Below are 15,079 nucleotides of genomic sequence, written 5' to 3'. Positions count from 1 at the left end.
TCAATTTGAACAAGATCATGAAAATATCTATTTGTTTTTAATCATCTTAGAAGCCTAACTAAAGGCCTTTTGCTTGAGCTTTAACAAATGCTAAAGGAAAAGATGACATTAGCCCAACGCTTAGGGCCGCAGTCTATCTTTAAATGACCATCAGCCTAGCAGTTGACTGTTATCTTTCACTGTCAATGTTTAACTCTCCATTTGACCATACTGTATCAACACCGCCCATCATTTTACTGTTTTATTGGCAGCAACCAGTGCATTTTTACTGGTTCTCCATTTTTTTAAAAAGTACCCCACAGGGCTGCTTCTTTACATGAGAGCTGCGATACAAATGATCTCGCTGTTACTATCTTACTAGCCCCTTAGTGTGGTTCTTTTGTTATTGCTTACATTTGCTTTTATCTGGATGTGTAGCAGTAGGCTACCTTCTGGAAAAGTGCAAAAGAGAAACCCGCAGTGTGCTATTAATAGCAATGATAATGATTTGCTTACAAAACAGAGCAGTGGGTTACATATACCACCTCAGTGCTTTCTGCGAATGCTGGCGGTGGAGAGCTGAGCAAACATTTCTCTGTGAAACATACACACAAACACACAAAGGAGTGTGTTGTTGTGTGTGTTTGTGTGTGTATCCGTGCATATCCAAACCCTTATTGACTACAACACAGAACCACACAATGACACCAGTCACGGTATTAAAATTCGCCACTTGTTTCGCTGCTGTTAACTTATTTGCTCAGTCATTTCTGCGCTCTGAACCGCTAAGAGGCATTTTGTCTGGATCACAGCTCCAACTTTGGGTGGCTGAAATCAGTCTGCTAAATATGTCTGCTGGATTACATAAATGCAACAATTGATTACAGCTTCTATCAGACATGAAAGAAATTTGGGGGTCTTGTAATCTGAAGCTTAATCGGAAGTCATCTAACATGTTTCCTCATTTATTGTCTTGCTTTGAATATTTAATTAAATTTAATATTAATTGAATTACAGCCGAGAAACACGCAGCTCATTCTAATTTCCTCAATGACAAGTATGTGGCTGCCAGGAGGTTATAAATATCTACACTTGGGGCTGAACTCCCGTTGGGACAGAGGTCAAGACAGCCTAGCTATTATTAGGCCACTATCAAATGGTGTCCTTGGCAATTATGCTCCTTTTGCTGTCTTAAAGTGGCGTCACGTTTAACTTTGAAGCTTGCTGGCGTCCCGTTTCATCAGCAGCGCCGTCCTTTGTTGTCTACCGCCGAAGAAGGTTACGTGAAAATGCACCGCTTTGCCACTGAAGGAGCCAAACCATACGTAAAGAAAATTAACCGTGCCAAAGCTGCTCAGCGTTAACGACAGCCGCCGTGCTGCTGCTGCAGCAGAGTCCTTCAGGAATGAAGGATTTGTTGACCGACAGCTGCCCAGAAAGCCTGCAGTATGGAAATACACAGCAGGTAATCAGACTAGAAGTGGTGCTTTAAAAGATGAAGCAGCATTGAACAGATAAATGATGAAATTTGAACAGAACAGTAAATCCTACTGTCCTGAAAATAGCATCAAGCAAAACAATAAACGACACAGATTAACAATATTACAAAGTTTTGTAAACAAACAATGCTGAGAGTTCCAACCCCACATGAGTGCTCCCTCATTCACTCACTCAATCATTCATCTTCTTCGGGTCGTGGGGGCGGCTGGAGCCAATCCCAGCTCACCCTGGACAGGTCAGCAGTCCATCACAGGGCCAACACACAGACACAGACAGAGACCAACAACCACTCACACTCAGAGACCTGCAGACAATTTAGTCACCCAGTCACGTGAGCATGATGTTTCTGGACGGTGGGAGGAAACTCACGCAGGCACAAGGAGAACATGAAAACAGGGCTGACTATGGTGCTATCACGCTGCCCTGTGATACCTATAAGGATGTTTAAAAAATATATATATATATATATATTACAGAAAACATTTTTTTCCAGCGTTGACAGTTCAGACCTGATGATGCGCCGTGTCCTGAGCCCAGCTGTAAAAACTTCAAACTGCCTTTAAGGCAGCATGCAGGGACGGCTAACTATGTTTCTCTGTCAGACTCATTTCAAAACCTTTTCGAGACCAAGAATATTCCCGACTGTTACTCTTGTTTCCAGACTGAGGTCCTGCATGCACATTCTCATTTTGTGTGATTATTTTATCCTTTGGTTTATAGGCCAGGATACCTGTGAAAAATCTTTTCCTGAATAGATTAGGGTCCTCCAGATTAGCCAGCTCATTTGTTGATGTGTCTTTGGTGTTCTTTGCCTGCTGCTGGTCTAATCCAAACCCAATAAGGTTATGTGAAATGATGAATTAACAGCTTTTTGGGGCGAGGGAGAGCTCGGCTAATGACTGTTCTAAGAGCATCGGCCCCTCCCTCCAGCCTCTTAAAATTCTGCCTGTGCCTCACCTTGCTTGGCTAATCCTCCCAAGGCTGTAATGATAGATACACACGTGCACGTGAGCAGACACAAGCTCGCACACTCTCACACGCATACATAAAAGAGGGAGAGGCAGCCTAACTAATGGACTCGCTGCTGACTGCCTCTATTTCAAGGCTGTGACTGAAGAAATCGCTGTGTTGCACAGCAACATCTGGTCTGCATTGTTTTGTTCAACAAGTCAACAAAACAAGCACACAAAATCATCATAGGTCTCTGAGCCAGATAACCAGATGCACACTTTGAAAAAGCCTCTGGATACAGATAAAGTGAAATGAATATGAAGCAGCACATCTTGAGACTCCAGTATCAAGTCCAGACTAACGAGGAGCCGCACCAGTGTGTTTTTGTGTTATGATTTTTAGATAAACTTAAAAGAGCTGCAAAAGATGAAAAAGCTTGTTACAGTTATTTAACATTTTGCACTCACACTTTTTATTGCATCCCTCCTAACTTTGTTTATGGAGAATCTCCTTTCTTCTCTGAGAAATCTAAGTCAAAGATATTCACAACCTTTTCAGAGATAAGACATAATCAACTCAATACTTGTTCAATAAAGTCAAATTTTTGAAAATCAGATAAAACTTTAGTACATTCAGAAAGAAGGACTCAACATAAATTTAACTTCTATGGAAGGAATCAATTTTCAATTCCACTACACATAATATTGAAACAATATCCATTTAAGGTAACGTGATTGAAAATTCACGTTGCATGTCGGAACTCAGAAGTGTCAAAGCCCATTTATTGCCCTCACATCCGTAAAAGAAGCTTGATAATGATGTCTCATGTTTCTCTGTGCCACAGCTGACGAGAACAGTGGCGGCCTGAAGGCTCAGGGCCTCAGTTCCAGCAGCTAAAGGGGACGAGGGGACGAGCCGTCTGTTCCTCGGAGCTGCTCGATTACATTTGAGCAGCAAACGGAAGCTTTCGGTTCCGGTTAAATGCATTGCCATCACCTTGGAAAGGTGGACGAGACTCATGGTTTTTCATGAATTCTGCTGCTGTTGCTATGGTTACTGGGGCCGCATTTCTGCAAAACTCTGCTTGGGTTGCAGACAGCTGGGCAATGTATGCCCTCACCCATTTTATTGTTCTGGTTGTTTGTGTATATTAATGCATGCGTGTGTGGGCACCTATGCCTTTGTCTGATCAGGAGCCTGAGGTCACATGTAACCGAGACGGAGCAGATGACGCTTCATTGCTGTAGAAATGTCTCTGTTTGCCAGCTTATCGGCTGCTCTTCTGCTGCAGCAGTGAGACACTGTGCCTTGCCTATTAGAGTTTCTAATTCATATTTAGATCTTGCAATTTATTTTTCAGAAACCCAGGTTGAGTCTGAGCGCGCTGTTTTCTTTGAAAAGACACCCTCTGCATTAGAATCACAATATTGACTTGCTTTTTCATTTGTTGATAATTTCACCAAAGGCAGCGCCTGCGTGGATGCTGACAATCTTGGGAATACAGATGATCCATTTAAATATTCACATTGTCTTATAGCTTATTGTTTGTCCCCAGTCTCTTTGCACCGCCCCCCACCCCCCCGCCTTTCTCTCTCTAATCTCACATGTAGACATGCATACATGCCGCATGCATATTCATATTCACACTTCGACATCTAGAGCATGTAATAAATATCTATTTCACAGCCACGTGCATCTGCACACACAGACTAGATATATTTATTCATAAGCTCATTAGAGGAGTGGATTTGCCTGCTGCCATCCATCACGCTGTCACCCAACCTCAGCCTGGCACACAGTGACAACAGAACTGCAGGAAAGAAGTCCCTGGGATTTAGTCTGCTGGAGCCAGTGCTATCGAGGGGATTTACTCCAATAGACAGTCTCACTTCACCATTTTATAGAGGTGAGATCAGGCAGGCAGGCAGGCAAAAAAAATAAATAAATAAATAAAATAAAAACAAAAGGAATGGTAATCTCCCATTCACCACAGTTTATCAAAAAAAAAAAAATGATATAAATGCTTTCAGTCTCTCAGCACAGACATTTTCAGCTGGTGTTCAGCAGCACGAGCGGTTGAACTGCTGGTATATTCATGCAGCTCCTGCAGACACACAGTCACGTGAAGGCTCAGTCTGTCACTCTCCCCTTGAAGCTTTTTACAAGCTGTTACAGGTACAAGTTCAGCTTATGAAAACATGGCAGGGCTGTGATTTGAAAAAAAGAAACAAAGAAACTTTGTAAATGGCTGGGCATGCTTTGCCATAAAGCAAAGGATAAAAAAAAAAAGAAAGAGCGCAGACTATTTCTGTGACTTACCATGAATGTTTCAAGACTCGCAATCAGTGGCAGGAAAAAGACACCTTTTTTCCTCCCAAAGGTCAAGGGTTGTTAACTAATTTCAATTCTCATGCGCTGACGGGTACATAAAGGCTTTTCCTAATTGTTTGCTTGGCTAAAGACTGAAGACTGAAGTTGTGTTCACGCATAAAGATAAGTGCTCTATGGGTGAACAGACTAAATTTCAATCTGGATTCTTTTGCCAGTGCCTTGAAGCAAAAGACTAATAATTAAGTGAAATGACATGGAAGTCCAAAGCTCCATTCTTAAATGAATAATTCGTAAACAAATATCATCCATACATTTGAGTTGGAAATGTGGCAAATAAGTGTGGATAGGAATATAATTATAGTCATTAATTATGTATTTACTGTCATGTTTTTTTAATGTTAGATTTTAATCACTGTTTTACCTCCCATGCCGCAATGTTACATGAATAAATTGTTAAGATTGATGCTTCTAATATCTACTTTTAAAACACCAGATTAAATACGCAACTATTTTTTTTTATTTTTTTTTTTAAGCGGGATCTGAGAGATCTCTGTCAGCGTGTTAGTCAGGCAGAATACATCAAGTATGTCTCTGTCAGAGCTCCTGTCATGGCAGTTGATCCAGTCGTGGATAACTACAGTCCCTCCCTCCTCCTGGCTGTCACTTGTAGTTTCTCACTGTGGCATCTGTGCTGGCTCACTTCCTGGATGTGGTCAATTACCAGCGTCTTCTCCAGACCATACCAACACAGTATTAACGAGCGTGTGGCAAACGAACGCGTCAACCTCACGCGCATGCACACGCTTCTGACAGTACTTCCCTCCTTGCTCTGCCAAGTTGATTTCGTTTTTCGTTTGTCTGACTATGTGCATGCTGGTGAGCAGAGGATCTCACACTTCAACAACAGATTTGAATGATATTGGTGGAGAACATAGACTCTGGATGAGGAACCAGGTGTTTTGTTTTGTTTTGGGTTTTTTTTTTGCGCAAATGTCTCAGCAAGCTTTAGACAATGACAAGATCTTTAAGCTTTAAATTAATTAGCCTTTATTTCCTGCTGAAATAGTAAGTTTAAATGATTGTTGAGTTTTGATGCAGGCATATGTACTTTGTATTACACCTCACACACATTAGGCGTTTTTCATTGACCAGCAGTCTGTGCTGCTGCAGTTTGGTCTGATGTATCATATTTCCTTTATATAGGCAGAGGGAGAACTGGTCTCCACCCATTTTATACACACACACACACACACACACACACACACACACGTGCATGTGCACAATACTGACATTAACTGCAACACAAGCCTCAGACAAAAGTAGTAAAGAGCCTGTTCATTGCCGTTTGGACATGTGTTTCAGCTGCTGTTCATGACTTCCTGTTCCCTTGACTCTGCTTCAGCACCGTGCTGCTGCAGCAGATAGCTGTGGACGTGTGCACTCACCCATGAGAAGAAAGGTTAACACTCACATACAATACACAGTATATGATCTATTTTAAACTCTCATTTAACCACAACAATTAATGCACAGTCTCTGGCCATCCCAAAGCCCTACAAACAGAACAAAACGATTAGATTAGACCAGTGAGCCTTGCATATGGTTTAGTTGATATTGGCAATCCGTTATTCGACTATGAACACAAAAATGCCGAACAGAATCAGCACCATCCTCGTGAAGTTGTTATAATCAATTCTAATTATTTGAATGAGTGGTAAAGTTTAGTTTGGCTCTTCTCTCTGTATGAATAATGTTGGTATTGACTCCTTTGTTTTGAAAGTCGGCCAGGGTAACAGGTACTCTGATTCCCTGTGCCGTGCCCAAGAACCCAGAAAAAGATCGTGTCACAGCCACCACCCCCAGCCATCGACACTCTCTCTCCCTCCCTCTTTGGTATTCCTGTTGGATGTTTCAGATGATGTGCTTGACTCAGGCGCGAGGACATTCCTAAAATGGGTCCTATTTGCATTGTTGGTGTGATGACGATATTCAGACACAACAGACACAACAAGCTCCCACTCGGTCTTTTCACTGTGAAGGTGCATCTTGTTTGTGACTGTTGTGAGTCAAATGTGGGCCCATACAGGGGAAATATGGTGATGTGTCACATTTTCGCGGTGTGTTGAGGCTCGGCTGGTGAATCGGTTTGCCCTTAGCCCAGTACCTGATTGCTCATGCTGCTTATTTACTCATGCTTTAGCTTTTTGACCCAAAGCAAATACAAAGCTGCCTCGGAGAGCCTTCAGGATATGTTCATTTAATCAGTGTGCTGCTTCAAGTAAGCTCTCTGTCTTCCTCCCTTTCTGTCCTGTGCCTGTCGCTCCTCTCTTTCTTGTCTTCTTCCATCTCCCTGATTTGTGTGCGTGTGCGTGTGTGTGTGTGTGTGTGTGTGTGTGTGTGTGCGTGCGCGTCTGTTTCTATGTGTGTGCATGCTGTCTCCTTCTCTATGTGTGTGTATGCTTTCTGCTCCCAGCCCCTCTGCGGAAAGCAAAGTTTGTGGAGAGCCCTCGCATTCCACAATCAGAGCTTGGCTCCCCTACACACACCTCCACCACTGCCAAGAATCCAGACCTGGACACATACTGCCCTGGTAAGTTTCTGGCCAGCTCATCCCTCATTTCGTTGTCTTAGTTTTTTTTTTTTTTTGCATGTCAGGTCCTTCCTGTGAATTCAGCAGAGAGAGAGAAGACAGAAAGGGATGAGGGGGGTGGATTTATCCGTTTTTCCAGTTATTGCTGTGAAGACGCAAACATTGCTAAGGTCATTAATGAAATCGCTTCGCCGGTGTCCACAGTGTCTGTCCTCACCGCCTCCTCCCTCTCTGACGCTCTAATCCTCCCTCGCCGCTCCCTCACTCCACTCTGCCCCTCGGACGCAGAGCTTGTTTAGGTGCCTCCGCTGGTTTCTGTCCACAGTCGCCGGTTGCTCTGTAATCCTGCAGATTTCCCCCCCAACCCTCCCCCATCTATCCCTGTCAACCCTCTCCCCCCACTTCTTCCCTGCCCTCCTTGCACAGTAAAGCAGGTCACTTGAGGATAGCACTCTGCTGAGATTTGGTTCTAGTATATCTGCTCTCTCATCTTGCCTCCACTCTTCCTGTTGCCACTGAGAAACACAGTGTAAGCTTCCTGACGTGTGTTGGCTGCCGGTGTGGACTTCTAAACAGAGCTGGACAATGCTGCAGCACCCCAGTGCTGGATGAAGACATGAGGGAAATTGTCATGGGGGGTTTCAGGGCTTGACTGTCGTAAAGTTGGAGGGAAATGGTGGACAGGGTGCTACCAGCCTTCTCCGTCTGCCAGCCTCTTCTGCTGAATCTCTGCTCAATGGGAGCTCTAAGTAGGTGATCTGTGTATGCAGACAACCTAGAATATATATGCCTCAGTATTTCTCATTTTTGTTTAAGTCTAGATAGCATGAAGTATTGTAGAATAAGCCCCATTAGCTGTCGCACCTGGAGTTCTGTTGAATCTCATGGATGGAAACTCTGTTGACCCTGGCTTTATTTTTGAATCCAGTCTGTGAAGCAGACTGTGGAATAACCCTAATGAGTTGTGATGAGCTCCTGCAGATGTGACACATCAGGGTTGAAATTGTAATCTCTGCTGCCATTGAAGCAGGAAAATGGTTGATTACAAGGAGGAATTCTTTGCCGGTCTGTGCAATAACAACATGAGCTGGAGAGCAACCAGGAGGGCTGGGATGAGTTTTCATGGGTGAGGACTCGCACCTCCCCAGGTGGACAGATGGACATCTTAGCTCTGGCATGAGCAGCAGCAGGGCAGTGACTTAAACATCTGATCGCATGCCAGTCCATACTCTGCTGCTGGCACTGTTTGTTTGCCTAGAAGGAAGGAAGTCAGGTATCAGCTGATTTTTATGGCCTACAAAGAAATTTGTGGGGTCGTAAATATGGCTGGTGAATATTTTGTGAGATAGCTCATAAAATTCACAACCAGCCAGCTTCCATATATTATGAAGTGAAAGCTTTTCTAATGACGTATTAGCACAACGTTCTTACAGTACATACTCAGACTAGGTGTGGATACTACAGGCGAGGTCCTTTCTTATAATAATTATGTTATTAAAATTATCTTCCGGGCAGCACAGCAGCATAGTGGTTAATGTTGTTGCCTCACAACAAGGAAGTTGCGAGTTCGGTTCCCTGCCTGGGGCCTTTCTTTGTGGAGTTTGCATGTTTTCCCCGTGCCTGCGTGGGTTTCCTCCGGATACTCTGGTTTCCTTCCACCGTCCAATGATTGGTGACTCTAAATCGTCTGAGCGTGAGTGGTTGCTGGTCTCTGTCTGTCTCTGTGTGTCTACCCTGTGATGTGATGTGACTGCTAATAAAATACCTGACATTTCGATTCTGGTCATTGATTAGCAGCACAGCTCACGATGGCCAAGAGGTTTGTTAAACAGGGTGGTAAAGTCTCTACTTGTAGTAAACACCAGCACATCACCCCCTCCTAACCCAGACCGGGCGCCCTGAGTCATCGCTCGTTTTTATATCTGAAACATGTGCTTGTTGTTACGTAGATAATATCAATACCCTGCACATGAGGAATGTGAAATTCACTCCTCATCTCTAAATCAGTCTTCAGCTCCCTGGTCTGTTGACGATGTCTTTGCCTGTGCGTGCAGATGGAATTTGGTGCTTGTATGTTCGTCCCTATTTATATTTTCCTTTATCCTTTATCCCAAATCTCTAAAAGAAGTGTGATTCTACCTTGTTGTCACTTCCTTTGGTCGCCGCAAGTTCATTTCCACCTTTCACCTCCTCCTGATGTATTCTTCACTTTGCATCTTCATCTACTTGGAAAATGTGTTTTGGTTTCTTCAGGGAGTGTGTCATTGCTTGTAAATGAATATACTCACTCTGTGGACTGCGGAGCTAAAATTGCCAGGTAGAGGTGAAACAGGAAGCCACCAGTGTGTTATCCTACCTGCGGCACGGGCCTATTAATACCATCTCCTGTCCCGTCCAGTCCCCTGCCTGCAGCACACATGCTTCCCTCTCCCTTCGCACGGTGTGTGAGGGCAGATCTGTGGACGGCCGGGGAGAAACAGATGCGCTTGCACAGAAACACATTCCTAGCTGTGCGCAAAGATAGTTGCTATGGTAACCATCTGTCTCCTTCGCAGCTCAGGAATCCTATGGAGAGGAGTGTGTGTTAATGTGTGTGTGTGTGTGTGTGTGTGTGTGTGTGTGTGTGTGTGTTGAGGGATAAGAGATGTTTTAAGCCTGATGATTGGTTGTTTTTTTTTTTTTTTTTTTTGTCGTATTCAAATTTGATCATTAAGGATCTCAGTGTTGTCACAGTGATGAGAAACGCCTGGAGTTTTTCTCTACATGGGTGTTATGTTCTCAGTGCTGACATAAAAGTTTCATGCCATTTAGATGCAGTGACTTCGCTAAGAGGTGATCATCATTATGTGTATTTAAAGAACAAAAAGAAATGCCACAAAGAAAGAAATCTACAAATATTATGGGTGTATATCTATGCCTGTAGATAGAATCAGTATGGGTAACCTACACTTTTGAATAATAAATAGGTCTAGGTTTTGTATTTTATGTCGTATTGTTACTGTAAATGGGAGTACTTTCAGGATTAATAAAGTTGTACTATTACTACTATTACAATATTATCCAAGGCCATAGAAAAATGCACACAAGCCATACTGAGAAATTGGGCCTTAAATTAAGTCAGCAGAACTTCTGTAACTTTGTTACAGCGAAGCCAAATCTGGACATTTTTTCTTCAGTTGCTCAGAAAACAAACTGGCTGATTTGTTGTTGTAGGAGCTCCAGAGAGAAATCTGAGAGAGGAGAGGTGAAACTAGACCAGGATGGTTTTTGGTTCTTAAGACCACAAGTGTATCTTCTTATGGATGTTACACAAACAAAAAAATACTGTAAAATCGCAAAATATGGGAACTTTGGAAACAAATGTAAATGATGTTGATGAAACAGAAGAGCTGTGATATCACCACATTAAACATTTGGTTTTTGATTGGCTTTGGCAGACCCATGATTACAGCGTAGTCGCCCAAACAACAACAGCGCCTCAGCCGTGTGTTTGACAGCGTTACAGAGTTTGTGTGACAGTTTAGGGATATACACAGGGAGAGCCTGTGCTTAGCTCAAGGGAGTGACTGTGGGCTCCGGCATCCAGATTAGAGATTTTGCTCCCACATGAAATGAAAGACAGACAAACTGCCCGCCACTGCAGATGACTGTCCGACATCTGGCTACAAACAAGAGAGGCAGTAGTGAGAGAAAAAGGGGAACTAAAACAGATACGGCACGAACACGGACAGAGATGAGCGAAAACCCTGACTTAGATGCAACAGACAAATCCTCTGTTTGATCACGGTCACAGCCACAAAACCCCCCAGAGCAATTGACTAATCGGTGCTAATGTATTCACTGCTTACTACTACCAGTCTGTCAACTGGGAAGCCTTCGCTTCCTCCATGACCAGACAGACACATGCTGCCATTAAAATCACACAGCATACATTCAGACGGATCGGTGGACAGATGTTTTTGCTTTTTGTTTGCCGGCAGTTTTCTCCCACTGAGTCCTGTGTCCACGTCAGCTGTCCCCTGTGATATTAGCTAGAAGGACAAGTAGTAACTCCATCTACCTACATCGTCTCCATTACGGCGCTCCTCCTCCGAGGATGCTCTTGGATTCAGTGACCTTGGAGGCCTTCATAAATGTATCCAGCTGCATTACTGTGAGCAGCCATATCAATCTCATCAAGGCTCATGCGTAATTAGCCGTTTTGGGCCTGATGTGCTGTGATTACCTCATTATTGGCTGCTGCTCTGAGTGTGTGTGTGCGTGTGTGTTTTATTGAGGCGTGCTGACATGCCATCTCCACTGGCTTTAAAGCTGTCTGAGTAAGAAAGACGGGTATCTTCTTAGGGGAGGGGAAAAAGCTTTGGAGTAAATCTAATGAGGATCCTGACAGTCGCACGCTGCCTTTCCATCCATGAGCGAATGCAGAGGGGAGCCCGGGCTTTATGTTGCCTGTCTGTACGTCTTTAATGGTCATCAGTCAGGATTCAGCACGAGTACTTGCCTGTCTGGTCCGACCTGCCCTGCCGGAAAACACGGTGAGAACAGGTGAGGAGGAAGAAAACTGGCTCAGCCACTGGCTGTCCCCGTCTCACCGCTGTTTATTTTAATACCAAAAGGTCTGCATTGTCCTTAATGTCTGGGCCAATTCAGAGGTTCATACATCCAAATACAGCCTTTTGTTTTCAGCCACTAGTTCCTCTTTTTTAAACCAGCAGACAGAGTAATTAAAGCTTCTTTCCTGATAGTGGCACTCTGGTGAATAAAGTAGAAATGAAATTGATATAGTTTCCACCTCTGGGGTGTTACGACCAGGTGATACTGAAAAAGCATGACACCATAGCTGACGCTTTGTTACAGGTAGAGAGTAACCTGGCAACTGGGCAAGAAGATGAAGTCATCAGGGGATTTTTTGTTTTGGGTATTGGTGCAAAGTTGACAACTGCAATCCCTGAGCTTTATGAGAGGGAGAGAGAGAGAGAGAGAGAGAGAGAGAGAGAGTGTGTGTGTGTGTGTGTGTGTGTGTGTGTGTGTATGTGCATGCATGTGCACGTGTGGTTTTTGATCATCTGATCATCACACAGGCTCACCCTGGTGTTTTCTCTCCCTTTAGCACCAGGATTCTTGTGTAAACAGGATAGAGAGGTGGATACACACCCACTTTATCTTGAGAAGTCACACACTGGCTCTCTCTCTCTCTCTCTCACTCACACACACACACACACACACAGGTGAAGGGCGTATCTCATTACGTCACACAAGCTGCAGTGGTGATGAGTGGTGCGGAAGGAGTTGTCGTCAGTGTGGCAGGCTTCTGTTAGTCAGCGTGAAGAGGTTTTTTTTTTTTGTGCAAATGCTTTGAAAGGATTCTTGTAGTTGTGGCTAGAAGGATTTGGAGTTTATGTAAGAGGACACCTCAAACAAAACGTCCAGCCGTTGAGGAATGTGACTCTAATGCACAGCTCTGAGCTACGGCAAAACTCAGGTAGGGTGTTTTATTTCATTGTCCTGAACGCGGCCGCTCTCAATCCTGTGTGGGTCTGTTGTCGCTGGTGTGGTTTATGCAAAAGCAAGTGCAGCAGGCGTACTGTGTGTTTAGCATTTCCAGATAAAGAGAACACAGACCTGATATATTTTAGAATTATTCTCTGTCTCTGTCAAAATGGCAAAATACGAGCCACCACTGAAACATGGTTTTTTTACTCCTTCTTTCTCCCCTCTCTCTTCTGTGCTGTCTTCCTCTCCCCAACCTCCTTCCTCCTCCATCCATCTTTCTGCCTCTGCAGGGGAGTCAAGCCAGGAGCTGGGCCCCCCTCCGTCGGTGGATGAGGCAGCCAACACATTGATGACGCGCCTGGGTTTCCTTCTGGGAGACAAAGTGAGTGAGGGGCCAGCCGGCACTCAGTACAGCATGGAGGAACCCGAGGCGAGACAGGTAATGGACTCACTAATGAACTGGCCCCTTTTTATTTATTTATTTATATTATTCTTATTGTCTTTAAAGCTTTGAGGGCTTGACAGACATGCCAGGCTAATTCTTGGAGGGATTTCTGTCTTTTTAAACTTCAGGAGTACCACTTGACTAAAAACGTACACACTGCTGTCAATGTCTAAATTAGTTGGAGGGAAACATTTCCTCAGGTTATTAGATTTAAGATAAGGAACTGGTGGGTTTGTTTTTTTTTTTTAACCAGCTTTTATGCAATTGATATGCTTCATCGTGGTCTATTTGTCTTATCGTGCATTTGATTTTGGCACAATTCTTTTGAGAGAGATTGTTTTTGGGAACTTGAGCAAATGCGCAATCATTAGATTCGATCTGTTTTGACGTTTATCTCCGTAATATCCTTGTTTGCTCTTGTTCTTGACAGATGTTTAGAAGTCAGGATACCCAGATCAAAAGACTTTTCTTTGAATTGCCCTCAGACACCATGGTGCACTGGCTTCAGGGCTTATCAGCGCCTCTTCATCAAACAGCAGACATCTACCCGTCTAATTAGAATTTTATATAACAAATACTTTTTAATTATTTAAATCCCGGAGCAGTTTTAAATGTGCTTATTGAAAGCAGGTTTCTGGGTTTGGACGTGCAGCAGGTCAGGCGTAACGTTTCCCATCCTGCACCGGTAAACTTTCTGCTTGTGAATTTGGCAGTTGTGCAACAAACAGCTCTTGGCACAACAAGCCTGCTTCAAGCTCTGTAGCAGATGCCCTGGTTTCTCTACCTAAACCTGATTTGACGGATATGAATTTTCCAAGCCAGGGGAGAAAAACAGTTGCTGCAGAGAGCGAGAGAGAGGGAGACTGAGAAATGGGGAAGAGGGGAGTGGGAGGGGGGTAAACCTGTTGCTGTGGCATTTCAAACAGGCCTAGGTATGGGTTTGCACTAAAGCACTGTGGATAAGCGATTAGACTGATGGCCTGCCTGCGCTTGATGTGAGCGCTGCTGTATCAGTGGGGGTGTATAAATTGAGAGAGGTTTATTCAAGCGGCTCTTTTTAGAGACGTGACTCATACTAGCACCCAGTTGCATCGTGCAAACAGCAGAAACTTATTATTACGCTAGATATCTGCCCCAAATACTGTTCTCTAGATTGCAATTTCGTTTGATTCATTAACCACCAAGAATGGCAAAGACTGCATGAAGACACCATCTATTAGCAAGTAGGAGTGTTTGTTCGTATATTGCTAATTCACCAGTAATGGTAAAAGTCTCTCTTAATGTTTGTCGTCATGAATGGGTAACTGACCTCTTTAATAGTTTAGTTAATGAAGCCAGATACTTATCAGCCTACTTAAACAAGAAATAGTGACCACGGGCAGGTCTGCTCCTATTTGTTATTTTTTCGTATCACTAATTCAATAACTTTAACCTTATCTCCCATCTTCTCTTTGAGATGGATGAATTCCTGTAATAGTGATGTCTTTGCAGCAAGACCTCACCAGGTGATGGAATACGGTGACCTTAACTCAAGAAGAGTGCAGTTAATTGCCTTTCATACTCTCATGCTCCCGCTCCCTGGATAGACGCAACACTTCCAGTTCAATCCAGTTCTGGTGTTGTGGTTAAGGTCAGGCCTGCACAAGGCAAGGCTCATTAGCGCCGCACATAGAGCTTTGCACAGTCGCCGTGGCCACGCAGAGGTTTGGAAGTTTATCCGTGTGTCCACATGCATGTGTGTTTGTTTTGTGCCTGGATCGAGCCCCTGTAAACGTGACACTTGAGCGGTC

The 15,079-nt window shown here is 43.9% G+C and overlaps 1 protein-coding gene across 7 annotated transcripts in view; it reads left to right on the top strand.

The window, feature by feature from the left end:
* Positions 1 to 15,079, top strand: part of tanc2b (tetratricopeptide repeat, ankyrin repeat and coiled-coil containing 2b) — a 121,495-nt gene that overhangs the window by 72,963 nt on the left and 33,453 nt on the right. For 3 of the 7 annotated variants that reach the window (XM_029527142.1, XM_029527140.1, XM_029527143.1), the window contains 2 exons: positions 7,235 to 7,351; positions 13,135 to 13,283. In XM_029527142.1, coding sequence (XP_029383002.1) covers positions 7,235 to 7,351; positions 13,135 to 13,283 — 266 coding nt within the window. Of the gene's footprint in view, positions 1 to 3,390; positions 3,436 to 7,234; positions 7,352 to 12,695; positions 12,834 to 13,134; positions 13,284 to 15,079 lie in introns of those variants that run through there. The other 4 variants (XM_029527141.1, XM_029527145.1, XM_029527146.1 and 1 more) reach the window with 3 other exon arrangements.

This window comes from Echeneis naucrates, chromosome 19 (assembly GCF_900963305.1).
Source record: "Echeneis naucrates chromosome 19, fEcheNa1.1, whole genome shotgun sequence".
Lineage (NCBI taxonomy): Eukaryota > Metazoa > Chordata > Actinopteri > Carangiformes > Echeneidae > Echeneis > Echeneis naucrates.
This window is presented reverse-complemented; position numbering and strand designations above follow the sequence as displayed.